Source organism: Anolis sagrei, chromosome 3 (assembly GCF_037176765.1).
Source record: "Anolis sagrei isolate rAnoSag1 chromosome 3, rAnoSag1.mat, whole genome shotgun sequence".
NCBI classification, from domain to species: Eukaryota; Metazoa; Chordata; class Lepidosauria; order Squamata; family Dactyloidae; genus Anolis; species Anolis sagrei.
This window is the reverse complement of record NC_090023.1, coordinates 250,527,269-250,555,086: the sequence shown is the minus strand read 5'-3', so window position 1 is coordinate 250,555,086 and position 27,818 is coordinate 250,527,269. Positions and strand designations below refer to the sequence as shown.

The 27,818-nt window shown below is 38.7% G+C and overlaps 1 protein-coding gene across 1 annotated transcript; it reads right to left on the bottom strand.

Moving 5' to 3' along the window:
- On the bottom strand, positions 1-27,818 carry LOC132770527 (leucine-rich repeat-containing protein 46-like). Its single transcript, XM_060767570.2, has 8 exons — positions 27,678-27,818; positions 21,848-21,983; positions 14,597-14,759; positions 10,396-10,489; positions 7,532-7,650; positions 5,500-5,642; positions 5,051-5,248; positions 1-439 (listed from the first exon to the last, which is right to left on the bottom strand). The coding sequence occupies exons 2-8, from the start codon at positions 21,889-21,891 to the stop codon at positions 328-330; spliced, it is 873 nt and encodes a 290-aa protein (XP_060623553.2). The 5' UTR covers positions 21,892-21,983; positions 27,678-27,818; the 3' UTR covers positions 1-327.

Here is a 27,818-nt window from a genome sequence, read left to right as displayed (position 1 = left end):
TCAAAATCCTGGCTACAGGCCTGGTTGCAGCTCCTTGGGAAAAAAGTCTTAGCAGCTCCTTGGGAAAAAAGTACTAGATATAAAAATATAATAAATAGATGTATACTTTAGTCATTCAGATGGTATGAACAAAGAATAAGTGATTGAACTCTCCCCCTTTTTCCATTGAGGTAGTATAGTTTTTTTTCTTCTTCTGTGATGTAGATTTTGTAACTTTTGGCACAGCATTGGCCTTGGCCAATAGGTCCATAAAACGATTTGTGTAGTTATAGGATTTACTGCTTTAATTGTGGCAATTCTTAGAGTCCCATCACAAAAAATATAATATTATAGTATGGTGCATATTTTACATAAAAAATTTGTTTCTGGTGGAAGACAGTCCTCTGGCAGTTTTGGGATTCCATCCAGTACTTTCAGGTTTGGCAACTTGGAGAAGACACTAGAAGAAAACAAAATACAGAATTAATATTTCTTCTCTTGATATTCTGTACTATTGACAGTAGACTCCATGTTGTCTCTACCATCTGATAAAGAATAAAAGAGGACTGAAAGATGTAGGGTTCCTTTCATTTCACAATCCACTATCATCATAGGTTAATTTTACAATCTCACAGTGGAAGCAGTTCAGGAGAATTAATCACACTGCAGAGCTATGGTGGTGTAGTAGTTTGAGTACTGAACTCCAATCCTCACTCAGCCATAGAAACCCAATGAGAGACCTTGGGCAGGTCACACTTTCTCAGCCTTAGAGGAAAGCAATGGTAAGCCTGAACAAATTGTCCCAAAGAAGCCTTGTGATTATTATAAAGAAGCCTTTATAATAATCTTCTGCTGCAGGCCACTATCTAGGAGGGTCTATTGTTCTCTCAAAAATATTTATGGAGTGATTATTATTGTTTCTGGACAGCAGGAATGGCAGTAGTATACATTTAAAGTGAAAATGTGTCATGGGAAGTTGACCTAGTTCTGTCTTTAAGACACCTTGGGACAACAACCTAAAGTAGCAGTTTTGGGTTGTAATAGTGAATTCTTGTTTAGTGTGTTACTATTTTCCTTCTACTGACAAAGAAGAGAAGAGGTGTTGTGGGGGGACAAGAGCTGCCTCATGTGCCAAAATAACTCATTAGTGGGAGGCATGACTTGCTGCTCCATGTCAGGCAGCAAAAACAACTGAGCAACTGTTCTGGTAGAAGACAGTGGGATTTGCCCTTTATTCAGTTTTGATGCCTTGTGCCTGAAATAAATTTGCTAGCGCTCTCTCTCTCTCTGTGTGTGTGTGTTTAAGTCCTATTTTTGTTGCAGCAACCAATTCTAGAAAGAGCAAAAGAAAGCATGGATACATAGAGATTAGTTGTGACTGAGCACAACATGTGGGAATAGACTTAAAATTATTTTCCATAATGCCAATCTAAAATCAGAAGACATAAATTTACAGCGACCATGGTTGTTGATGCATTAAGGAATTTGTGATCACTTCAGTTCTTTTCTTAAGCCAGGTAGGAGGAACTTTTGGCCTTTCATGTGGGCTCCAACTCCCTGGACTTCCATGCAGCTTGGCTAATGAGAAAGGATTATGGGAAAAGAGAACCAAAATATCTGGAAGGGCAAAGGTTCCTCACTTCTGTTATAAACTTTTTCTTGCCTGGCCACAGGAGCACTGAATAGACATTTTCCTTGCAGGTGCATCATATCCCTGCGTATGTCTTTTCCTCCCACTGTTTTACCCTCTGCTTGTCATGGGCCAGACATATTTGTATATGCAATCAGATTCTTAGCTGCCTGTCACTACCATCATTTTTCTAGGGAAGTTTACAGCATAAAATGCAGCCTCTGTATTAATAAAATTGTAATACATATAAGAAGTGTTTCTGAGTGAGCTTGTTCGAGAAAATGGCGATGCTTCTGGCTTTCTGTTGCAGCTGCCAGTTAAAATCTAGACTGCTTCAAAGAATTTGGATACTCAAGAATGTAGCTAGGAAAATGGGTGCCAAATCGGGGCACTACCTTGCAAAGTAAAGATTCTTCCTCTCAGATTATTTTTTTCTTCAGTCCCCAAAGATCCAACATTGCAGTAACATAAAACTTTAGTTGAGCATTTAGAAATGCAGTTTAGGTATCCAAAGAAAAGGAGTAAGAGAAATCACTAGCAGAATATTAACACAGTACAGTAAAGAATCCACTTACGTACATTTAGTATAGGAAGAGAAATGGTCTCTCTAAATGTTTTATAGATCCTCCAGGAAATGCTATGGCATACTTCCCCCAGAAGGTGCCACAGATTTGCTTTGGAAGAGGTAGAAATTTTCTATAGGGAATAGCTCTCTAGGAATGTTTAAGTTCTCCAGTTCAACTCTGTGGTATCCCAGAAGTAGAAGTGAGGTGATTCAACAGCATTCAGACATATCTATCATTTCACATAATGATGGTCTGGCTGAAAATATATTCCCTGTAGATACTGGTATTGTACTGTAGATATGTGAATGTGAATTATTGTACTGTGAATGCAAATGATTTTCAGTGTCTCACTCTCTGTACCACTAGAAAGTTGGATACTGAATGCACATTTCATGGGGAGGACAGAATTCTTATTTTGAGGGGCAATGTGCTCATTTTGCTGAACCTTGCACATTCCTCTGTGTGTGTGTATGTATATGTGTGTGTGTGTGTGTGTGTGTGTGCAACCTTGACTCCCTGCCCCTGACAAAGCATAGCCCTACATTTCAGATACAGTACAGACACCACGTCCCAGATGCAGCCCTGCCTTTAGTTGGTGTGAGAAACCACCTTAGGTGGTGGGTGGTATTGGGAAGTAGCAGTAGTTCCCTTGCGATCTATGACATGTATTCTATTCTATTCCTCCAACTTGTTGTCCTCCGACATAGACATAAAATTCAACTAGCAGTTAAAACTGCTTCTGTATGTGAAATAGGAGAGGAGTTCTTACTGAAAAGTCAACTTCCCTCTTAATAACAATAACTATAAATTGATAACATATTTTAGAGCCAAGATCAGCTGTAGCTCAGCTCCAAACATTCCTGGGAGGATTAATCTGATCAACTCTTCTTTTGCAATTCTGAGGAAACCCTTCATACCAGCCCATCATCTGCTTCCTCTCCCTCATACATTTCTTCAATTAACAAAATGGACCCAGCTCTTTGCCCGGTCTGCTAGGTGTCTCTTTGCATTTTCCCTTCTTCACTGTTGCAAAAGTTTACATAATCAAACTGCCAATTCCAATATGTTGCCATTCTGTTTCTATAACCGAGACCAGCACAAGATCCATTAGACCTAAGGTTATCAAATATCATAATTTATATTATATTGTGCTTATGTGACTTTGGACTATGTGTCGGTCTTGAAAAACAATACAGATTCTTTCAATGAATTTCTCTGCTGAGAGACTGATTGCCAGCAACCCACAGGACCCATAACTCATCAAGGACTTTGTTTACCCACTTGATTGACTTTCCAGTTTCCCAAGCCCCACTCTTTTTGCTGAAATTATTCCAAGCTTCCAAAGTGCTAAATACCCATTCTTTCCAGTCTAGACAAAGGGGCATACACCCTCAGGGGAAGGCACAGCAACAAACCTTTAATTTTGAACCCCACCAATCCCAGCTGTTCTCTCTTCCTCTCTACCCCAGTCTGTGATGTCAGGAGGAAGTCTCAGCCACTGAGAAGACAGATCTTAGGATGCACATTTCCTATTCAACCAGGGGAGGGAGTGGGAGTTTTGAATAGATCCCAAAGTGTATAAAATGTGCTGCACTTTTCTGTATGAGTTATATCAGGGTTTTTTTTTTTGGGGGGGGGGGGGGGTAATTATGCTGTTTTGTCATCCATCTGCCCAGGTGAATAATCCTTTGTTATTGCCTTCAAACCTGGTCATGTTTTCCTTGGCTTTCAAAGTACCATGGTGTGCCAGACAACAGAGCTACTCTGTCCCACTTCTGGCAGAAAGCTGATTTTGGTAACAGGGTGTCATCTTTATTTGAGCCTCAGACAAAAACAACCAAGCAGGCATTCAATCAACAAATGGCTGTGCCACATTGTTCACCTTTTGGATTATTAAACTCAAAATGTTAATAGAGCCCTTTTTATTTCTCATTTGTTGTGAGGTTCCTGTTGTTGTTTTTCAACTGAGAAGACTTTAATTAAGAATACTTTTCTGGTTCAGATCACATAAGATTAATTAACTCACTACTCATAAGGAGTGGAACAGGTGGGTCATAGTAAAGAATTTGGAAACCATGGTTGAGACTATGGCATTGAGTATTTCTCTGTGTCACTAGTCCTAATTCTTGCGGCATACAAAAATGGATGAGATCTGGCTTAGGTGAGGTAGCTATAATGACATGGCTATGATCCACATTCCAATCTGAGCTCCTAAAGCCCACATTAAAAGCCAGACAGCTGTACCAATAAAGGAGTTCCAGGAGGATGATGTATACAGCCATCTTCAGTCACAAAGTTGAAGTGAAACAAACAATAGAAGCCACTCTGCAGAAGTCATTTGGTTGCTGAAGCTGTCTGGCTTTGGAAGCAGAGACCAGATTGGCCCTATTCCTCCTGGCCTTCTGCAAGCAGATCAAGGCCTTCCTCCACTAGCAGGCATTTGGGAATGAAAAAGGGACATGCTGCTGGAGGAAGTATGGGTGGGATTTCAGAGGAGGGAGGTTGTAAGGTTGAAAGGATATTTTCAGTGCATTTATTATATTTTAATTTGTTTTTATCCTAATCCACAGTGTATTATTAAATTGTTTTTTAAATTTGTATTGCACTTTTTAAAACTATGATCAAAGTGTAGGATTGTTAGCTGCCCCGAGTTCCTATGTGAAGAAAGAAGGGTATAAATAAAGTAAATAATACTAATATTTCTAATAATATTTGTGTTAATGTCAATGGCATCATGATTGTAGATGTGAAGCCAATCTTTATAACATTGTATATCTAGCTTCCAACACTGCAAATATATAAAATGATGACAACTAATGTTTTCTTAGGAACACATGATTATCCAATCACATTGCAACACAATGCAAATACTTACAATTTTCTGTAGTTTTCTTGAAACTCACAAGGATTCCTCTCAAGCACAAGGGATTCCAGTGGAGTGTGTCTCAGGTCTGACAATTCATCCAGAGTCTCAATGTTGTTCTCATCAAGGGTCAGGTGGTGAATTTCAGGAATTTTTGGCAGCTGTTTGAAGGATGTAAAATGATTTTTGCTGAGTTTCAGTTCTTTGCATCTGTAAAATATATAAGTAGGTGTGCTATCAAATACTTCATATAGAGGGATAACAAAAGAAAGCATAGCTTGGAACAATTAGAGCTGTTAAGTCCTGGAAAAAAAAAGAAATGAATCTTGACCAGTGTTTGAAAGTGTGTATGTGGATATGTGGAATTCTGCAACATACCATATGCTATATACCATTACCATTAATATAGCGAATTCTTGAAAGGTCCTGGTCATTTTTTAAAATAAATAAATAAAGATTACCTTGGCAAGCATATGGCACTTAGATCTGTCAATGAGTTGTCCACCAGCCAAAGCCTCTCCACTCGAATTAATCTACGGAGAATCCTTATACAGTTTTCTACTTGGTACAGGTCTCCCAAATCTTGATAGGAAAGGTTTAAACTCTGGTATAGGGGAAAATATTCAAGATTATATTTATAACATTTATCTTGTTTATTTGAGATTATTTGCACACAAAACTTCTTTTCCACAAATTAGAACTAAATTTAATGGGAAATTTCAGCATGGTGGTTGTAGGTTTTTTATTGGGGAAGTGGTATGGGAAATAGTATAAAATTATCCTCTCCTTCCAAGCTCCTTCCTTGGAAACTGTTAAATAAATAGAGGCTAGGTGGCCATCTATCAAGGGTGCATTGGTTGTGCTTTTCCTGATGGCAGGGGGTTGGACTGGTCTTTTCCAACTCTATTCTATGATTCTATAATTATGTGAAAAGTTTAAATGGAGAAATGGTGCATTAATGTATCTCTACTACTTTGTCTTATTTGACCCTTTGATTTCTTGTGGGGCAAAAGTCTTCATTGTTGTTGTGCGCCTTCAAATTATTTCTGACTTCTGGTATTTCTGACCACAAGGCAAACCCACCACAGTGTTTGTTTTTTTTTTTACAGATTTTGCTTAGAGATGTTTGCCCTTGCCTCTCTCTAAGGCTAAGAGAAGCCTCATCTACACTGCTATAGAACACAGTTTCTGAATGCAAATCAACTGTATTGGACTAGTTTATATGTCTACACTGCTAAATTCTTCTTCTTCTTCTTCAAATTGATATTAGTAATAATAACATATATAAACTCATATAATCTAGTTCAATGCAGTTCAATCTGCATTATATAAGTCTATATTGACCATATAATGTGGTTCAATTTGCCTTATATAGCACTGTTGATGGGGGCAAAGTATGAGTTGCCTATATTCACTCAGTGGGTTTTCAAGACCAAGCAGAAATTCAAATCCTGGACTCCAGAATGTCAAGGCTCACCGTGAGCTAGTCAGGACTTTCTGTGTGAGTGCTCTGTTATACTTGACTGAAATCAAATTAGAGTGCCAAATTTGACCCAAGCAAGCTTAACATTGGTTGCCACCATCTATGACATATTAGTTGCCACGTTACTTGCCATTGTATGAAATCCTAGCTTATTGCTATATGAAATATTAAATACCAAAGTGATTAAAGTCTAGACAACAGAAGTGTTTTCCTTCCAGTCTCACTGGATGATTTGGAACAAAGTGACTTGAAGAAATTTAAATCTATTTTTCAATGTCACAGGTGTTCACCATCTATCTGATACTAGTGAGCAACTTAAACTTATGCACACAATAAATGTTTGCAATCACATGTAGCTATTGTGTGCCTTAAAGTTGTTTCTAACTTATCACCAGGTTTTTTTTACAAGATTTATTCAGAGGGGGTTTGCCTTTTTTTTTTTTTTTGAGGTCGAGTGTATGTGACTTGCCCAAGGTTTCCATGGGTATGCTGGAACTGAAACTCTAGTCTCCAAAATTATAGTCCAGCACTTGCCCAAGGTTTCCATGAGTATGCTGGAACTGAAACTCTAGTCTCCAAAATTATAGTCCAACACTCAAATCACTACACCATGCTAGCTGTAATCACAAGAAGACCAACAATAATTTCCTTAGTAGTTAATAAATAATTTCTATCGGTACATCAGATACATCAAGGACTGCCCCTAAGAAACATGTTCCAAACATGAGCACTGTGCCACTTTTGACTGAGAAACTTAGATGATTGGAGTTTCCTTGCTTTATTTTATAGTATGTTGAAAGGGAGTGGTGTCCAATTTTGACTAGAGTTGAAGTGCTAATAGAACTGTTATTCAATCTTTCCTTTCACTCACTATTTTCTAGATTAAATAAATTAATTTCTTTGAGCTGTTTTAATTCTCTGGGGGGAGGAAAACCACCTACTTCCCCTGTGGTTTCAGTTAAGAATAACACAATATAGCTGAAGACCTTCATTTTTTAACAAGTTCCTACCATGCAGTTTTCCCAGTCCTCTTGTAGCCTTTGCTCCCATTTCTCTTTCTCTGTCAGTTGTTTTTTTGCATAAAGAGTGTGATGTTCTCCTCTGAGAAAACACTCTTCTTCAGAAGGACCTGTTCAGACAAAAACATTGTGGAAAGGCCTAGAAATATTGGACTCAAATACATTTCATTTTGGAAGACATTGTTAAAGGTAAATTCACAATGAGACTAGAGTTTTATGTGTTGGAGATGCTGGACAATAAGTTAGAAAGAAAATTTGGAATATGACAACTGCAGAAGGAATTGTTCATGCTCAGAGAAAGAAGGAACTAGTTATCCCAACACAAAAAGGGCTGATGAAGATTTGTGAACTAGCAGAGATGAACAGATTGACTATGCTGATTAAGGAGAAATCTTTGACCAAATTTAAAACATATTAGAATTTGTGTATTGCTTCTTCATAACAATGAGGGAGGCATTTGTCAACTGTTGGATTTATGAATTAGCAGAGTGCTATCAAAAGTAAAAGTCTAATTACATAATATCATTTGAAGGGAGTAGACTAATAAGGAATAACAACCATCAGATAGTGAGTGGGAAATCCATCTACCTATCTTTCTTTTTGTTTGTTTGTGTGTGTGTGTGTGTGTGTGTGTATGTTTCATTTTTAATAGGTATTCGCTTGCAGTTATGTAGTAGTACATAGAATGAAGTTATGTAGTTTTAGTGTTATACTATTATATATCCAGCATTGTTGATTTGTTGCATCATTGCTATTCTAATATGTTTTTTCTTAAAAAAAATTGTTATATATAAAATAGAAACATTGGCTGATGGGATAGCTGGTAGTAAGAAATGTTGGGACTTAAAGTCCATCAACACCTGAAGAGCCAACAGATTGCTTCCCTTCCAATGTTATATTTATTGAGAATTAAGCTGAGGATTACCACCGGAGTACTGCAGCACACCAAAATACCCAGGAGTCACTTTGGACCATGTTCTGACTTATAAAAAGCACTACTTAAATATCAATCAAAAAGTGGGTGCAAGAAATAATATCATACAAAAGAATACTGGTACAACCTGGGGATCACAACCAGACACAGTGAAGACATCTGCCCTTGTGTTTTGCTACTCTGCTGCTGAATATGCATGCTCAGTGTGGAATACATCTCACCATGCTAAAACAGTGGATGTGGCTCTTAATGAAGCATGCCACATTATCACAGGATGTCTACACCTCACACCACCAGAGAAATTACACTGTTTCACTGGTATCACACCACCTGACATCCACTGGAATGTAGCAGCCAGCAATGAAAGGACCAAGGCATTGACATCTTCAGCCACCCTCTCTTCAGATATCAGGCAGCATGCCAACAGCTTAAATTAAGAAACAGCTTCCTAAGATCTACAGTGATACTTGCAGGAACGCCTCAGTAAGCATGAGTCCAAAAGTGGCAGGCTAAAACACAGCACTTCAATTAATGACTGAGACCAGATGAGACACACCCTCCTGGGCACACAGAATAGTGGAAGACCTGGAAGGCACTGAACAGGCTGCACTCTGGCACCACAAGATGCAGAGCTAACCTTAAGAAATGGAGCTACAAAGTGGAGTCCACAACATGTGAGTGAAGAAGAGCAAACCATAGACCACCTGCTACAATGCAACCCGAGCCCTGCAACATGCACAATGGTGGACCTTCTCACAGCGACACCACAGGCACTCCAAGTGGCCAGCTTCTGGTCAAGGGACATTTAGCATAATGCCAAGTTCTTTAAAACTTTGTGTTTTTAAATACATTTTAACTGTACCTTCAACTGACTTCTAACACGATAAATAAATAAGGATTAAGCTCCATAGAGTTCAATCAGAATTTTTCCTAAACTGTAGAAGGTGAGCTCAACAACAGCGACCATTATACGCACTTATAAGAATTCATTTCCCAAATCCATAAAACCTCTGTGGGTTGGAACGGTAGATTATATTTGCATAATCTTTATCAGTGTTTATGAATACAATATATGTGGGAGAACTAAATCTCAAGGAAGTCAAAACTTGCAGACTGATCATTGTTTGTATATTGGAAAAGAACACATTAAATAGGAAAATTAGATAGGACTGCTTTGTTAAGATAATGTCCTGGCCATATTGGATTGCTTTCAAGATTGCTCTTGGGAACTGTATGAGCTGGTTGCCAAGAAAACAAATTGGTATTGTTTCAACTGATTCTCATTCCAAATTGCTTCTTATCTCTGTTGCCAGGGTCTGATTGTTTTGTTCCATTGTATCCTCTGATTTCTTAATACTTCATGGTTGTGGAGACAGTACAGTGCATCAGCTGCAAACCTGTGCACAGTAAAGATGCTTAATTAAATCTGAAAAAAGGAATTTTTTAGTTGATTTGGCAGTTGCCATTTAAAAAGAAATCAATTAATGAGCCACTTAACTTTAAATACATTTTCCAGTATTCCAGTATAGGTGTTTTTTTTTCTGGATGCTGGAAAAAAGAGTCATTTTACTCGCACATACCTCATACATTTCTTTTGTTGGATCAAGAGCCCATAATGGTTAGTGGACACCTTGTCAATGAAGTGCTTATAAAGCAATTCAAAGTGTTTTTCTTTTTGATGGAATATGCATCAGAGCTGGGAGAAATGAACACTTTACCAGTTACCACCAAGAGCAACACCAAGAGCAACACTTTACCAGTTACCAGCAAGGAAATTCAGGTGGTAACTGGTGGTGGAGGAAATTCAGGAAGGAGGAAACAAACCAGAGGTGTAGCTACAGGGTTCAAAAAGAGAATTTTGAAAATACATTCCACTATTATTAGCTTTTATGGAGCTTACAAACCATATATATTTCTATACCTTCTCTCACTCGAGGACAGTGGATTTGACTCCCTTGAACATCATGTTCTTCTAATTCATGCCAGGTGAGATACTTGAAAGAATCTGATGGAAGCTTCAAAGGAGAGAAGCAAAATAAATACATTTTCCCTTTTGCCAGACATTATTAATTATTTAATGTTATTGGAATTGTATGTGTTTTAAGGCATTGAATAATTGCCTATATGTAAGCTGCCTTGAATCCCCTTCGCAGTAAAGAAAGGTGGGATATAAATAGAAATAAATAAATAAATATTAAATTAGCAGGGAAATGCCAGACACATTTGTTAGTTCTGATTTTCTTTTTTACTTTTGTTTCCAAACAAATAACCTTTTTATTTGTTTTCAGAGCATTTTGTTTACTGGAAATGGGAATGATTTAGCTCTAAATATCTAGCATGGAAGCAGTCCAGATGGAAGTACATGCTACAACCATATTTCACGGTACCTGAAATGAGCCATTTTCATTATTTATATTGGCTACTGTAAAGATTTCCTAGCAGGGGATACTTCACATAAATATGCCAGGAAAGGCAGGCTAGACATTTGGGCCATAAGCCAACACACTTCTAACTGTATTTAATATAAATGATTTCAATAGGATAAAACATATCTATATATACTTTTAGCAGTGATTTTTTGCTGGAAGCACATTCACTGAATTTGGGGTTTTGAGACTACCTTTTCACCTAGATTGATCTCATGGAAAATCAATTATAGTTTTCAGGAAACATTAGGTTTCCAGAGCACTAATTAGCTAGGCTTTGTTTCAGCCATGAAGGCACATCCCTTGTCCCTAGAACAATATTTGTACAATGCTCATTGGCTGTGTCTTCTGTGAATCCCAATGATATTTGTCCTTCTGCAAAGGAAGGTCATGCATTGTGCTGGCTGGCTCTTTTGTTAAATCAGCTTCTTTTTACATTTGTTGAAATGCAGAAAAGAAGAGGCAGACACAGTTCCATCGTGCTTTGGGCTTCTCTTCATTCCAGCTGCCACTGCCCTGGCCACAGAGGGAGAGAATAAGAGGCAGGTATAGCTCCATCATTCTAAACCCAGAAACAGATGTGAGCTACCACTGCCATGGCCTTGGAGGGAGAGAAGAAGAAGCAATATCTGCTGGACTTAAACCCCTCTCACACTGTCATCCACTTTTCTTTTTGTTTTATGTCTTAATTCGTCTATAAGCTTGAGGAAATGGAGTGGTCTTGTTGGACTTTTACTTGTACAGTGCTATGTAGTGATGGCACAAGAAGCAGAGGAGAAAAAGCATCAGCAGCAGTAGTAATAGAAGTAGTAATTTTACGACCACATCACACATAGTCTGGGCTCCATTGCAGATGCTTTCAACATGGAGCCAGACAGAGCCCATCACATGATACAGGGCTACTCCCAGCAGGGCTCTGTCCTTGCTCCATGTTGAAAGTCTCCAACAATGGAGCCCTGAGAACACTGGAAGCTTCCTGCTGGGCCCATAATATTTCTGACACTTTTCATGTTCTCATAAGGTTGAATGGAGAAACTGTTGGGGAAGCTGGGTGACAACACTTCACCCTATGGGCTGGTGAAGGGGACAATGCGGGGAGTGGGGCAACAGGTTTCCACACTGGTTCCACGGATTTGCCCTTCTGCCAAATGAATGCTGTTCCCAGCTTTAAGACCTCAATATAATGTGATAATGTTCATAGAAGCAGTAGTACATGGGTAAAGGGAAGTAGTACTATGCTCTCATCACATCACATCTCATCAGGCTGCATCCTAGGATGCTTCTAGAATTGAGCCTGCTGAAGCCCTTCACATGACACAGGGCTACTTCCACCCTGGTTTGTCCTGGTTCCACCCTGGAAGCATCCTAGGACTGAGCCCTGAAAACACAGCTAGCTACCTGTGTTCTCATAGCTTACAATGGGACAATCATGGGGGAAGCCAGGCAGCAACACTTTCCCCTGTGTGATGGGGAAGGCGGTGATGCTGGGCATAGGAATCCATGCTGTCCCATGGATTCACCATGCTGCCCAGCAAATTCCCCCACTGTTGCCTGCATTAGGGACCTCAATATAGTAGCAGAAGTAGTCGTTTTTTTTTTAAATGTAAGCCCTCTTAAGCTACACAATGTATTCTAGAGGATACCTTTGGACTGTGAAAGTCCCCTAGACCTCTCTTACTGGTAAGCATATACTGAGATTGTTGGCAGTTTTTCCCCATGGTAATAAAAAAACTGCCTGTGTTATGTTCCCATCCCCCTTTGCACAAATGATTTACAGCACAAGAGAGATTTGCAATGAAGGACATTCTCTTCCCTTTGCACCAGAAATCACAAATGGGAGGAAAAGGAATTACATCAGGCAGCTACTTCCTGATTAACAGGGGAATGTGTCTTTATTTTACTTTACTTTACTGGTAAGTGGGGCTAGTGCGGTAATTTCTGCAAACACATGTAAGCATTTAAAAATGAGAATATATTCTTAGCCACAGAAATAAAAATAGTTAAGACAAACCTATTAAAAATCTATATGAGGAATTATGACTACGAACAGTACGCAAAGATATAGCTGTGTTGATCTTGACTATCAGTATGCAAAGGGTTCTTGTAGCTTCTTTGAAAGTAACTGAAAGAAATTGTGGTATAAGCTTTTTGTTGACTCAGCCTATTTCCTCAGATCCCTTTGCATACTAGTTGTACTGCTATCATGATCACCTTCAATTATTGATGAGGTTTGTTTTCTTGACAATATGAGTACATGTTGTAAGCTACCTTGGCTATATGAAAACAGAACAAAGTGAGGTATGAAATGAAGCAAACCAACATACAAATAGATGGCTACCTGATGAGGAGATATGAAAGTGAAATCCATCCCACAACAGAGAAACTGACTCTGGCTCTTGTTTCTAGAGCAGTATTTCTCAAATGCTGCTACACCAGGTGTTTTGCACTTCAGCTCCCAGAAATCCCAGCCAGTTTAACTAGCAGTTAGGAATTGTGTGAGCTGAAGTTCAAAGCATCAGGAGGAGTACAGTTTGAGAAAATTGGTTCTACAGCTGGCATGGGTAAACATTTTTGCCTTGGGGCCTCATTGCAGGCTGGGCCAGGAGGAAGGGGGCGGGTACACGCTGGATAGAGAGGGCCAGGAAAGGGCAAGGGTCATCATCAGGTTGTTCTCCTGGCATAAGGATGGGCAGTAGCTGAGATTGTTCCGGAGGGCTCCCAGCTGCTGCGTGCCTTCCTCCCTTATCTTTCTGTCATAAAGATGTGGTGGGTCACCATCTCCTTATGCCAAGAGGTCAAGGAAAATAAGGAGTACCTAAGGTAAGTGCCTGGGAGTCACATCCGGCCCCTAGGCCTTAGCTTGCCCTTTGGTCAGGTGGTTGTGATGTCATTATTAGTTCTGAATACATTTGGGGAAACACCTCCACTGTTATAAAAACAGTCATATGAATTAGTGTTGTTTAACTCTTTTGGATGTTCTGTTTGCAGCGTAAAGATCCCTGATGTTTTGTGTTCTCCTATGAGTAATTGGGGGAGGGGGGGAAGTGTCTCTCACAACCTGATATATCTCTCACCAAATTCCAATACTTTTTCACTGTTTTTATTGTGTGTTTGGATAGGTTAGTCAGAGTGAGTCCATGCCTGTTCTAGAGGCACCTGCATGGATCCTTGTCATTCGGTTTAAGCTCTGGGCTCAGGTTGAAGAGAACATCTTCACTTTGTGAAGGTATTTCTCATTGAAGATTCTGGGGTAAGCAACCTTTACATGGGCGAGTAAATAAAATGGTTGTTTTTTTGTTTTGTTTTTTTTACTGATTGCCTCTTTGTGTTTTGGCAAATAGCCTCATTCCTGTGAATGGGTATGGATCACTGCAGTTGCTTTGAGTCTCTTCTAGGAGAGAAAAAAGTGGGATATAAATAAATATAATAGTATTACTACTAATAATAATAATTATTGAAATCCACACCTAAGGTGGATATTGAGAGGCAATCCATTTAGTCTCTTCAACCTATTCACAGGACAATATTTCTTGCCCTGTTATAATAACTAACTTCCTACATCAGAAGGCAAAAATTTAGGGAGAAGGTTTTCATTTTTATCATTACACAGGAGGAGTTGCTAAGAGGGAGATTCTAGTAATGAGGTTACCATCAATTTGGGCTTCTTTCCACAGAAACGAGAACCAGAATGCTTACTGGAGAGGCAATGCCAGAATCGTAGCTTGGTTGATGTATTTGATGTATCACTCTGTTCCTTGATGACAACACTGGTAAACAAATGTCTAGATTGCTTAAATCGGAGCAAGAAGATGATTGGGAGGTGTAGAACCTGAAGCAGCTTGTGTTCAGACCTGAGGAGCTAAGGAGATATAACAGATTAATGTCTAATATTCTAAACCATATTAGCAGCCAACATTATTGCTAGAAATTTCAAAACTGAAGGAAAGGTTCATTGGGAAGAATTCTTATTTGTTAGGGAAATACTTATTTTGGCTGCTCTTCCCCATAGCTACACTTCTGGTGTGTGTTCATACATGTGGAACCTTAGGATTCAGAATTTGAAATCTGAAAAATTCATGTAAATATGTTTATTTATTTATTTACAACATTTATATGCCGCCCTTCTCACCCTGAAGGGGACTAATGGCGGCTTACAAGATATATATACATACATTTTATGCAATATTCTTGAAAATAAAATCTAAAAAGCAACTAGGAACCCATAATCCATTCTCCAATAAAGTGTCATTATTTTTGTACGTCACGTGCAGCTGGTGGATCTGCTAATTGATACTGCCTTCAAAAGTGGCCATAAAATCTGGGATGGATCCGCAACCCCATGATATTGGGTCCACCAATGACTTACACATATATACCTGCAGCTTAGGTATATTCTCTTTTGGGGATGATGCAGAGGGATAATCTGTGCCCCCTTTTCCATGCAAAAACTCCCCACCCTGGTGGCTGCCAAGCTCAGGGAGGGGATGGTGTTATTCATTCTTATTGGAACGGATGTAAGGGAGGGGGTGATTCAAATCATGAAGGTCCACATAACCTGAGCAACTGGGGGAAAATACAGACAGGTGCCCCCTTTTGAAGAGCACCCCCTCATTTTACTCCCTCCCAAGCTGAGCCAACTGTTTCTCCTTCATCAATAAACATCAGCAGTAGGAGCCCTCCCTTCAGTCAGTCTTCACTGCTGCTGGGTGGTGGGAGGATGCCAAATTAAATGTTTAGTGCTACTGTGGTATATATAGCTCTATTCCATTACATTATTTTTGAAATTTAACTTTGTTACAATGTTGTAACCAAGAAAAATCCATAGTTATAAGTAATTAAATTGCTTGTCAATTATTCCATCCAACACATTACTTTGAAAGTTTACAGGACCAAAGACCAATATAATATTGCATTCAGTAGCTGCACATGTAAGCAGCCATGAATACAGTCACATTTCATAGTCACTGATATTGAGAGAGTGAGAGAGAGACTGCTTCTGATTCAATTTTGTCTATTCTTACTAGCCGCAGCTTTCTGGGTCTCAGACAGAGGTCTGTCATGTCAGCCCCCTGATCCATTTAAATGGAAATGTCAGTGAAATAGCCTGGGATTTCTCAGCAGACCAAGTGAGTTCTTAAAAAGAATCTATGCATAGCGTATCTCAAAAATTTGCTGCACTGAGCAACACTGCTCAGGACTGGACAAAAGAATGGAAGCACTAGAAGGCCAGTGAATTCAATAAAGAAGCTGAACATGGAAAGGCCAAAAGAAATAACATGATACACAAGATATTCTTATAAAGGCGGTCAAATTGTCAGAGCAACTTGACAGCTTCACTTCAGAGGTAAGGAATGTGAAGACTTCCAGGTATGGTCAGATGTCAACTCCCATCAGCCCTTTTTAGCCTAGCCAATGGGGAGGATAATGGGAGTTTTATATCAGTGATATCTAGAGGCTACAGGATGATCATCTTTGCTAAACTTGCTCTAAATGCACCTTGTTACCTTTTTCGTCCCTTTCCCTTTTTTTCCTTTCCTTTCCCCTATACTGCCCTTGGCTTTACAGAACTGAGTAACACAGAGAATACGTACACCACAAGATCTTCCATTGTTTACTTTTTGATTGGGAATAAGAACTGAAATTGATTTATTTTATTGCATAACAGTGCAGTTTCCAAGCTTGTGATTTCAAGCAAATGAATATCTCTAAAGGCAGAGAGAAGTCAAGTGAGAAATATCTTGATGGCATGAATGTTTATTTTCAGTGGAATACCCAATTCAACAAGCCACATTCCTGTTAATCTGCAAGCCCCTTGGTCTGTCACAAAACATGATTTAACAGCTCCACACGGGAGGAAAGAGAGATGTTTCTATAACATGCTCCAGTAAGAATGCTAATAGAACCTTTCTTCTAAGGAAGAGTACATGGTCAATATAAAGTACTAAAAGACTTCAAATTCAAGCAGTGTCGCTATTTGAGAAAACTTCTGAAAAGACCTATATGTTGCTATCACAAAATTCACTGTTTGGAAAAAGTGAATTAAAAAAGGAAATTTGCAAATCTCCTTTCCATGTGGTCTTTTGTTAAGGCAGTCTACAATTTTTCAAACTTTTAAAGTATCTGCATAAAAAGGAAGGGAAAAGGGAATTCAGGACTTCTGAGACCAGCTGCTTTACTTCATTATCCAAACATGGAAAGGTGGTACTGAAATAATCCAGTTGGCCTCAAAGGGACTATTAGATGCCTCCATCACACCACTGCCAATTTGTTTTTCCATTCTTGTTTGAGATATCCAGGATCCCTATGCATGACAAGATCTGGGATTTTTTAAGGTTGGGCTGGATAATTTGTGGCACACATGTATCCTAAGGGTCCAAGAGGGTTGATGGCTCTTGACTTTTCACTTCTAGAAATCTACCACCAGTTGGTACCTCAAAGTCTTCTGCCTTTTCCCTTAATTTGCTTCTAGTGAGGATGGTTATGCAGACATACAGCATCTGATATCTTTGTATATCCTTCATATATCCATTGCTGTGAAACCTGAAATGGAAGATGTAGCATGCCCTGCTGGTGGGCTATGAACTGAAAGTTGGTTTAGGTAGACTGTTGGTATAAACTTACATGGTCCTGCTTGTGTTTTTAGGGCATCCACCTATCTACAGACATTTGATGTTATCTTCACAGTCCAGAACAATGGTTTGAGACACCTATCTGCCAACATGCACCATCTCCCTTTTGATGTTGTCACCAATCACCATAGTTAACTGTCCATGGTTAGAACAGCCCTCAGCTTATCCTTAATTTTGCTGTGCTCCACAAGGACACTCCTGCAGGTTACAGATGGTAAAATGAAGGGCTCATTTTATAAACATCCATGTATACATTTCCAGTGTTTTTTTGTTTTTGTAAGAGATGGCTGTTGTAGTGGTGTCAGTTGGAGGACTGACAAACATCTTCTGCATGTATTTTTGTGCACCAGGCTCATTTATGAAACTGGACATCAAAATGACTTTTACATGCCTCTGTTACTAAGCAGATAAAAAGTAATTTACTGTTTTATTGCCGTCCATATAACTACATTAGATCATTGCTGTGTGCAAGGTTTTGGAAATGATCTGAGAAAACCACCCTGCAAATGGGTGACTTTTGTTAGAGCTATGCAGTGAAGTCATTTAATGCATAATTGGTGTCATAAAACATAGCATAGCGCAATGGATCAATGTGACGGAATCCTGGGAGTTATAGTTTGGTGGGGCACCAGCGCTCTTTGGTATAGAAAGCAAAACATTTTGGAAAATTTTAACTCCCATAACTAAATAGCACTGAGCCATAGCAGTCAAAGTGCATTAATTCTACAGGGTAGATGCATGCTTAGTCAGACTATCCTGTATTGGACTAAATACGTCACTGATGGAGATTGCAGTGGTGGTAGAGATACTCTTCTGGAACACATTTTCCAGACCTGTCCAACATTTCCAGGCCAAAAGATACTTTTTCAAAGTTCTGATCATTACAGGCGCAGGCACAATGAGTGAACATCACTTCAGCTACTGAGATTAAGATGATTGTAGCTACGTACAATACCTCATGTGGTTTTAAAACTCAAAATAGGTACAGTCATGGTCTCATCTAGATGGTAAATTTCTCCACTTTCTTTCCTTTTTTCTTATTACCTCTTAAGGGTGAACTAAAACTAATTTCAGTGGTAGAGGCAATATGCAATTTAAAACAATTATTGCTCACTATATTTTAAACTACCCCAACTTTCGGTCTAGATTGGAGTGTCCCTTGGCTCAACTGACTCTCCAAATGGTCCCTCTGGGAAATGTGCTTGAGATTATAGCAACCACTAAGAGAGGAAATGAGATTCACACTCTCTATCACGACAGAGTTATTTCCCTTCTTTTGCCTGCAGTGACAAATAGGTAGTTACCATAAATCACAGATCTTACTTCAGGAGAGGAATTCATTTCACTAATGCTCTAACAACAACCTGCGGTGCCTCTAGCTTTTCTGGGAGAATGCCATTTTTCAGGTGCTTTTCCCAACATTTTAAGAAATCTCAGAGTATGCCTTTGGGGATAGACCAGAAGCAAGTCAATACAAACCAGTTTGTTCTGACTCATACAGGCATGTCCATCATTCATCTATTATGATGTCAAAGGATCATTTAAATGTGTGAATGAACCACCACTCAATTCTGAATCACAAAAAGTGCCAATATTATATTCTTCATGAGATAGTTCATCAGAGAGTAATCAAAGGTGGAGAAATCAAGTGATGTTACACAATGTGAACACTATCATTGCAAGGCAAAAGCCTGACCATTGATCCTTGACTGGGACTTTGAAAAAGTTTCTTGTTTAGACTCCAGTTCATCACTGAATCTCAGTGATATGTTGAAGGTTGAAAATCTGAAAATATCTTCTGCTACTTGGATGATTTGTATTCCCAGCTGGGGAAAAGAGAACAGGCTTCTTTACTTGGAAGGCCACTGTTTTTGTTGTTGTTGTTGTTGTTGTTGTTACAGCATCATTGTCATCATCCTGTTCTCATTTCTGTTCCTAAAGATTTTCTTCAGTCATCTAATTTGTTTTGTTTTGGGGTTTCCTTGATTCCTACCCCCGCTCCCCAAAATAACAGCTGCAGGAAGTTCTTGTATCACCATGCTTTTAGAGAACCATAATTTGGTCTAGAGCTTGGAAATGTCATGTTTATGGACTACAATTAGAGCAAGTGACAGTGTTGTCTGAAGGATTTAAGGTTTTGAATTCCAGAAGATGCAACTATCCCCAGATCTGGTTAGATTCATTCTTTACATATTGCAAATACCAATTCTACTTCCTCTTCTCAAGACAAAGCTTTTTCTTTGCAAAATCTATCATGCTTAGAACTCACTGATATGGATTTAGTCATTCAGATCATAGGCCTGTACATACAGTATTTAATTTAAGTACATAAATCAAATCATTGATTGCTCTTATGGCAGCAAATCTTCTAAAGCAAGCACTACTTAAGATGGTACAAATATCAGGGAAAATGATGTTTCCCAAATATTGATGGAAGCCTCCACCCCCTCTTTCTTCAATTCCTTCCAACTTTGTCAGAGATCAGAGATGATGGGAACTATTCTACAATAACTTTTGAAGGATCAGTATTTTGGAATTCATGTTCTCTGAGGAAACGCACTGAAGGGAATCAAGATCATTTAAGGTCACATAGAATAATTGAATTGCAAAACTCATAGGGCCAAGAAGAGCTGTTAGTGGAACTCCAGCATATTCAAATTGGTTCCTGAAATTACAGGTTTGTCTGAAACCCTTGATATTTCCAACAGCAAACACACAGCGGGGAGTGGGGAAATACCAATGCACTGCTGTAAATGCTTCTGAGAAATTTGAGGCTCCCCATGTATAGCACAGAAAGGATGCATGGCTGGGTTGCTGGTGATCAAGTCAACACTCACTGAGCATGTGGGATCAGATTGTCAGCTTTTGAAAAGTAAAACTGTGATACCATGTTAGGAGGCAGATCCAGAACTGGAAAGATGCTGAAGTCAGGCTTTTTTCTTTTTTGAGGAACGCATGTAGAGAGATCAGTAAATTCAGTAAGCAACTCAATCCTCCAATGTGTCCAACAATTAAACAGCACAATTCACAAAAAGACTTTCCCTCAAACTGGTAGCTCCCATAAGACTACACATCATTCTTGGACAGCACAACAAGCAATGACTGGAGTTGCAGCCTAGTGCATCTGGAGAGTCACAAGTGAAGTCTAATACAGATTGGAGTATCCCTTATTTGAAATGGTTGTGACTATATCTGTTTTGGATTTGGAATTTTTCTGAATTTTGGAATACTTGTATTTTCATATACAAGTATGTACCCATATGTACATAATAAAATATCTTGGAGATGGGAACTCAAGTCTACACACATAACCTGAAAGTAATTTTATACACAATATTTTAATGTTTTTGTACATGAAACAAAGTTTTTATATATTAAACTATCAGAAAACAAAAGTGTCACTATTTCAACCACCCATCTGGAATACATTGGGTGTTTGAATGTCTTTGAATTCTGAATAATGGATGCTCAACCTTGTAAACTCCTCACAGGCAAACAAGTCAGGGAGAAATTGACAACTAATCACTGAATTTAAAATTTTAAAGCAAGTTCTCCCTTCTTTCTTTTTCTTTCTTGGTTGGTTGACAACCTTGAAATTCCTGGTTTACACAAAACATCCTCTGAACATGGCTGCTATTTTCATTCTTCCCCTTTGTTCTGTCACCATTGTTCTGGTGATCTGAGATCACTTCTTCATCTGCCATCAGAAGAACCTAACTGCCACAGTTTGAAGGCTTGCTGTTTCAGTTTGCCACGTTCAAGCCATTATGGACAACAATATATCTTTTGGGGTTTCATCAGAATTGTTGACTATTCAAGTAGAACAGTTTGGGAGCAATTTTATTGATGCACATTCCCTTTGAAACATGTGGCTGCCCCATGAATGATTATCCCAACAGTGTGGCATCCATTTACTTGCTGCGCAGAAAATGCCTCCGAGTTGCCATTCAGGCCCAATTACCATAATTAGCCATATCACATATAATTAGCCCTTGCTGGTGGATATATAACTTGAGCGCCAGGCTAGTCGTCAATAACGCTAACGGGTGTACATTTAATATTGCATTTGCACAGCGGCTTGTACCTGCTTTTCATAAATAATCCATTGCTTTGAAGATGCTATTTGTCTTCAGTAATGAACAAATGACACATTTCTTCTTTGCTTTCATAGCCCCAAAGCCGGCCTCAACTATTCAGTCGCTGCTACTTCTGCATTTATAAAGATACTTAATCCTGTAACCCTATCTTGGTTTTTTTCAAAGTGTGTCAAGTGAACAGAGCACAGACTAAAGCTACTTTTCCATTTTCGGACTCTTACCTTTCAGACATGGTGTGCTGCTCCTGCTGCTGCTGTTGTTGCATGAAGTTTTCAAGGTTCCCATGAACTCATTAGTCTGCTGCGAGGGCATTTCTTTCCATCTTTCCTCCTTCTGGATTTGCAACTGGGCATCCCTCTAAAAATGCAAAGCCCCCTTTGGGGTTTTGACTGGAACTCAATGGACGCGATGTCACCAGGGAGACAGCCTGTTCAACGTGCAATGGCTGTTCCCTTTAGGAGGTATTGTTACCAATCTCTTAAGTGCATCAAGGGATTTCCTGTGTTTCTTCAGCCAATCACAGAGGATCTCTCCACCCCTTCACTCCAGCCAGGACATTTCGGGAGGCTGTTATACACTTAACAGGATACCTGCTTAATTACCTGGCTAAATATCTCATGTTCCCAATTGTTTCCACCTTGCAGGACTTTTCTTTGTCTCTAATTGTGAATAATAAGTATGTTTGCAAGAAAGAGACTTTGGTGATTAAATTAGAGGGTCTGGTTGACTTGGGCAAAATCATCACCCCCTGAAATGTCTTAAAGAGAAACCTTAGTGGCACAGTTATTATTATTACATTTATTTCTACTCCCTTTTTTCTGTCAAAGTGGCTTGCATTAAAAGCATTTCAATACAATTTAAAATCTAAAAATATACAAACATTAAAACAGAATCAAGTATAAATGGTATTAAAAATTCAGTTAAATCACATATTCAAAGCTAAAAATTACAGCACTCCTGGCTTGATCTTCAAAACCTTCTTCTTTAAAAGCCTACCTGAATAAAAAGGTTTTAGCCTGTCACTGGAAGGACAGCAGGGAAGGAGCTATTCTGGCTTCCCTAAGCAGGAAGCTCCAGAGTTGAGGGGAAGCCACTGAAAAAGCCCTCTCTCTCGTTCCCACCAACCAAGCTTGTGGTTATATTGTATATAGAATCAAAGAATCATAAAGAGAACTCATGGGCCATCCAATCCAACCCCCTGCCAAGAAGTAGGAAAATCACACCAAATATGACCATCCAGCCTCTGTTTAAAAGCCTTCAAAGAAGGATTTTCCACCACACTCCAGGGCAGAGAATTCCACTGCTGAACAGCTCTCACAGGAAGTTCTTCCTCGTGTTCAGGTGAAATCTCCTTTCCTGTAGTTTGAAGCCATTGTTTCTCATCCTAGTCTCCAGGGCAGCAGAAAACAAGCTTGCTCCCTCCTCCCTATGAGTTCCTCTCACATATTTATACATGGCCCTCATCATGTCTCCTTTTCAGCCTTCTCTTCTGCAGGCTAAACATGCCCAGCTCCTCATAGGACTTGTTCTCCACACCCTTGATCATTTTAGTTACCCTTCTCTGGACACATTCCAGCTTGTCAACATCTTATTTATTTATTTACTTTATTTGTATACCGCCCCTCTCAGCGTGAAGGAGACTCGAGGCGGTTTACATTTGGCAATCAATGCCCTACAAGATAAAAAATATAGTCAAAGCAATTACATATAAAATAACCATGTAAAACAGTAACAATTAACAATTAAAAACATAAATACAAATCTCAGCATCTTCCTTAAATTGCAGTGCCCAGAATTGGACACAGTATTCCAGATGTGGTCTGATCAAGGCAGAATAGAGGGGTAGCATAATTTTCCTGGGTCTTGACACTATACTCCTATTTATGGAGGCCAAAACCCCTTGGCTTTTGTTCCAGTGCATGACATTGTTGGCTCATGTTTAACTTGTTGTCCACGAGCACTCCAAGATCTTTTTCACAAGTATTGCTGTCGAGCCAGTTGTTCCCCATTTTGTATTGCTGTGACCATCCTCATAGGTTACAATGCACATCTACAGCCCACACCATTCCCAGTTGTCCCCCACCACCCCAGAACAGTTTTTAGGAACAAAGGAGGAAGCACCACCTGTAAACTATTTACACATGGAAAGTTAACAATCCAAACCAGGACTTTCCGTAAATATTCCAGAGTTCTAGAGTCAAGGAGCAGCTACTGAAATGGCCCTCTCTCTCATTCCCACCAACCAAGCTTGTGATTATATTGTATATATTTTAACTGTGCATATTAAAGCATCCTGATATTATGGATGAAAACCTGAATCCATGAGTTTACCAAACCATGTGTGTATATAAGGTGACACACTGGCAATTTGACTCTGCTAATAGATGAACTGAAGCACCCGTGTTTGCTGTGAAAGGACTCTGCTGTATTTTTGCTTGCTTCTAGGGCACTTGCTATCCAGCTTGCAGCAGTTTGGGGAGGTTGTGATTTGGAAACTATATCTTTTCTTTCTGCATGTTTGGTCACCTGGTCAAGGCAGGCTTCATCCATATGGTTTTTCCATATGGTTTGGAGGTCTGTACTAGACCCCCACCACTAAATCTTTTTCAGTCCTTATTTCCTTAATTCTTATCCAGATGCTCTCAACCTGGTTTCCAGGATTGAAATCTGCATCTCTTCACAGGTGTAAACATCCTTGACATACAATGCTATTTCACCCCTGCTCCTTTTTGGCCTATTTCTCTGAAATAAGTTATATCCATCAATTGCTACATTCCACTTATAGGACTCAGCCCTCCGGGTTTCAGTTATGTCTATTACATCTTAACTGTTTTGTTGTGCTAAAAGTTCCAGTTCATCTTATTAATTTCCCATGCTCTAGGCATTAGTGCAGAGGCATCTAAATCCATGTGATGTCCCCTGTAGCTGTTTATTTGAGATTATTCACCTTTTGCTGCTTGGTACTTGCACTCTTTTTAGCCTTTGGGCCTTGATAAACTACAATTCCTTGATGTAGTACTGTTCCCTATCACATTATGTCATTTGTATCATACTACCACTTTTCCTCTCCTCTCCACACGATTCCCTTCTCTCTTTTATTTATGGAAAACCCTACAATTAACTTTCTATTCCACTACATTCCCATTACCTACCTCAGTGTGATGGGTCCCTTTCACTTTTGTGCTGGCATGCTGGGAGTCACATAATATCAGTGGGCAGGTTTTTCTTTCTTCTTCCTTGCTATTCCCAGAGTGGTTATATTACATGTCTGTCTACCTACCAACCTACCAACCTATCTATCTATCTATCTATCTATCTATCTATCTATCTATCTATCTACCTATTGTACAACTTTGCTGATCTGTTTTAGTTTTTTAATGCTGAGCTTGCAAAACTTCACTAGACATTTAAAAAGGAATGCTGAATAGGGAATAAGTCAGGAAGATGAGGCTGAGTAGATGAGTGATCATATGATCACAGATTACTGAACAATCACAGCTGTGCTAATTAAGAGAAGATTCTCAAATCAGTATTTATCCATTATTTACACTGACACAATTGTTGTGACACAATTGTTAGTGTGAGAAAGTCCTAAATTAAATACCTTAACTAAGTAATGTATCCTTGCCTGAACTCCCCTCCCAATTTGATGAAAACATAATTTACCCACACTGCTGTCTCCTTTTCTCCATGGAATTGATACCTGATAGAGTAGATGTGGGTGGAGGGAGCTACAGTTGTGGCAATAGTGTCACAACGGTCATTGTGAATACAAATAATAATAATAATTAGATGTACATCTCCAGAACATTTTTGTATATTTAGCATACTTAGTTAATATATTTAATGAAGTAGTTAATACAAGATTCTGTCTAACATTTTCTAAGCAATTAATGCTAGATTAATTAGTTTTATGCCTATATCCATTTAAGCACATGATACATTCAAGAGTAATTAATAAGCAGACTGTAGTACTGAGATTGTCAAAAATTCTTAGTCTGGAACGTTCAATTATGCCAGAATATAAATCCCACTATCAATCCATTTCCCCCATAAAATGGATTTTCTTGCAATCTTCAAATTAGTATTGTCCTGTATAGTTAGTTTAGCATGACCACATTAATCAAAATGCAATTGACTACAGTTCATACATCAAGCCACCCTGGCAGCAGAAATGGCAGGAAGCACTATCTTTTTCCTCCTTTAATGGATAGCGCCTAAGGCAATCCATCTAAGAAGAGGTGCCAAAAAGGTTGATGCCAGGATCACCCAAGGCGGCTAGTTAACTGAGTCATACTTGTCAGGTATTTCTACAAAGAGATAGTCCTTATGATAGAAACTAGAATGAAACCCATTTTCAGAAAATACAGTTGCACAATTTTATTTTAAAAATGGGGTACTGAAGGCATCCATGTTAATTTTGTAAACGTAATATTAAATTTCCGGGAGAAAAAACGGAAGAATACTTTGAAGAACATACAATATCTGTGGTTAGACATTAATCCTAAGTATACCTTACCCTAGATTCTTAATTGGAATTGTTGCCGATTGGAATGATTCTGCTCTTTACAAAAATGGCACTCTTATTTTAAACATGGTGTCTATATGATATTCATGAAGTAGCTCTGGGTATCTGGCAACACTTGTTTCCCTATTATTTAATATGTAAGGGAGTGTTTTCTTCTATATATCCCATTGATTGAGGCCTCCTGGAAGAGTGCTACGTGGTGTTCCAAGTGTAGGGTCAATACACTATGTCAAGACATGGGAGTGGGCCTTCTCAGCAGTGGCACCCAACCTGTAGAATCCCCTAACATTGGTTTCAATGCAGGCTTCATTTGGTCACCAAATAAAATTGTGGTTAATGCCTTTGAAAACTTCCTGATAATTTGCTAAACTGACCAATACATTTTTAGTCTACTTAATCATTTTTCATGTTTTAAATTTGTTTTAATTGGCTTACAATGGCTTTACTGGTATACTATCATGTAATCTTGTGACATAGGGAGAAATATAAATATTTTTATAATACATAAATATATTAATCACCCTAGGACAAAATGTGAAAGAACCAAAGTTCAGTGCAAAATTACATGCTTTCTGTGCAAAAATAATCACAGGTCTAATTCTGAAAATCCTTGTTAAAAAGATCACTGCCTGGAAAATGGAAGGTTGATTTGTTACTTAGCTCTTACCTCTGTATTAGATGTTCCTTTAATAAAATTGGCTGTCACTTTTAAGGTCATTGTCAAAGAACAAGGAGGATTTCAGGCTAGGAAAAGTATTATCAGTATTAGCCTATGTGCCATCTCATCATGAAATATATGGCAAAACACCACCTATATACATCTTCTGTAGATTAAGGTTAAACTTTGATTTACTGTCTTGAGATTATCTCTAGATTAGTGTGGACAGAAGTCTTATCTTGCTTAAGAACTTGTACACTAATTCCAGAGTGTAGAAAGAGTTATTTTTTGATGACGTTGGATAGAATGCTATAAGCAACATGGTCACTGTGTTCACTGGCTAGGGAATTTTGGGAAATATAGTCCAAAACACAAAGTTGAGGGTTAGGATAGAGATTGGTAAGCAATAGATTTCCTTTTAATTGTGTATTTAAATACACCTGTGCGCGCACACACACACATTGTTTCCTTATATATTAATGATATTTTACCATTCTTTAAAAGACTGTATTTTTCCCCAGCTATACAACATCTTATATCACCCTGTATTGTTATATGTAGCTTATATGGTAATTCTTTCTGTAACTCAAATTGGAAGGAGACAGTTGCTCAAATAAGTTTGAACTTTCTGCTAAATAGAACATCTTACAGTTAATCATAGTAATGTTTTAGGCAAAAGTCCAAATAGGCATAAATGGACCATGAAGTTGATCATAATAATGAATAGTTTAAGAATTTTGGTCCTTGGAATAAGTTGAAAAAGTTATTGAATACTTTGTCATGTCTGCCCCAAGGTATATCATAGTTCATACTCTGGATGCAATTCCAGAATGCCCGAGCAAGACATAATCATTGTTAGTGTTACCTTTTTTGTTGACCTGATGATGATGATGATGATGATGATGATGATGATAACCTTTATTTGTATACTGTCCTATCTCCCCAAAGGGACTCAAGGTGGTTTCCAACATATATGGCAAACATTCAATTGCCTGAAAGAAAATCA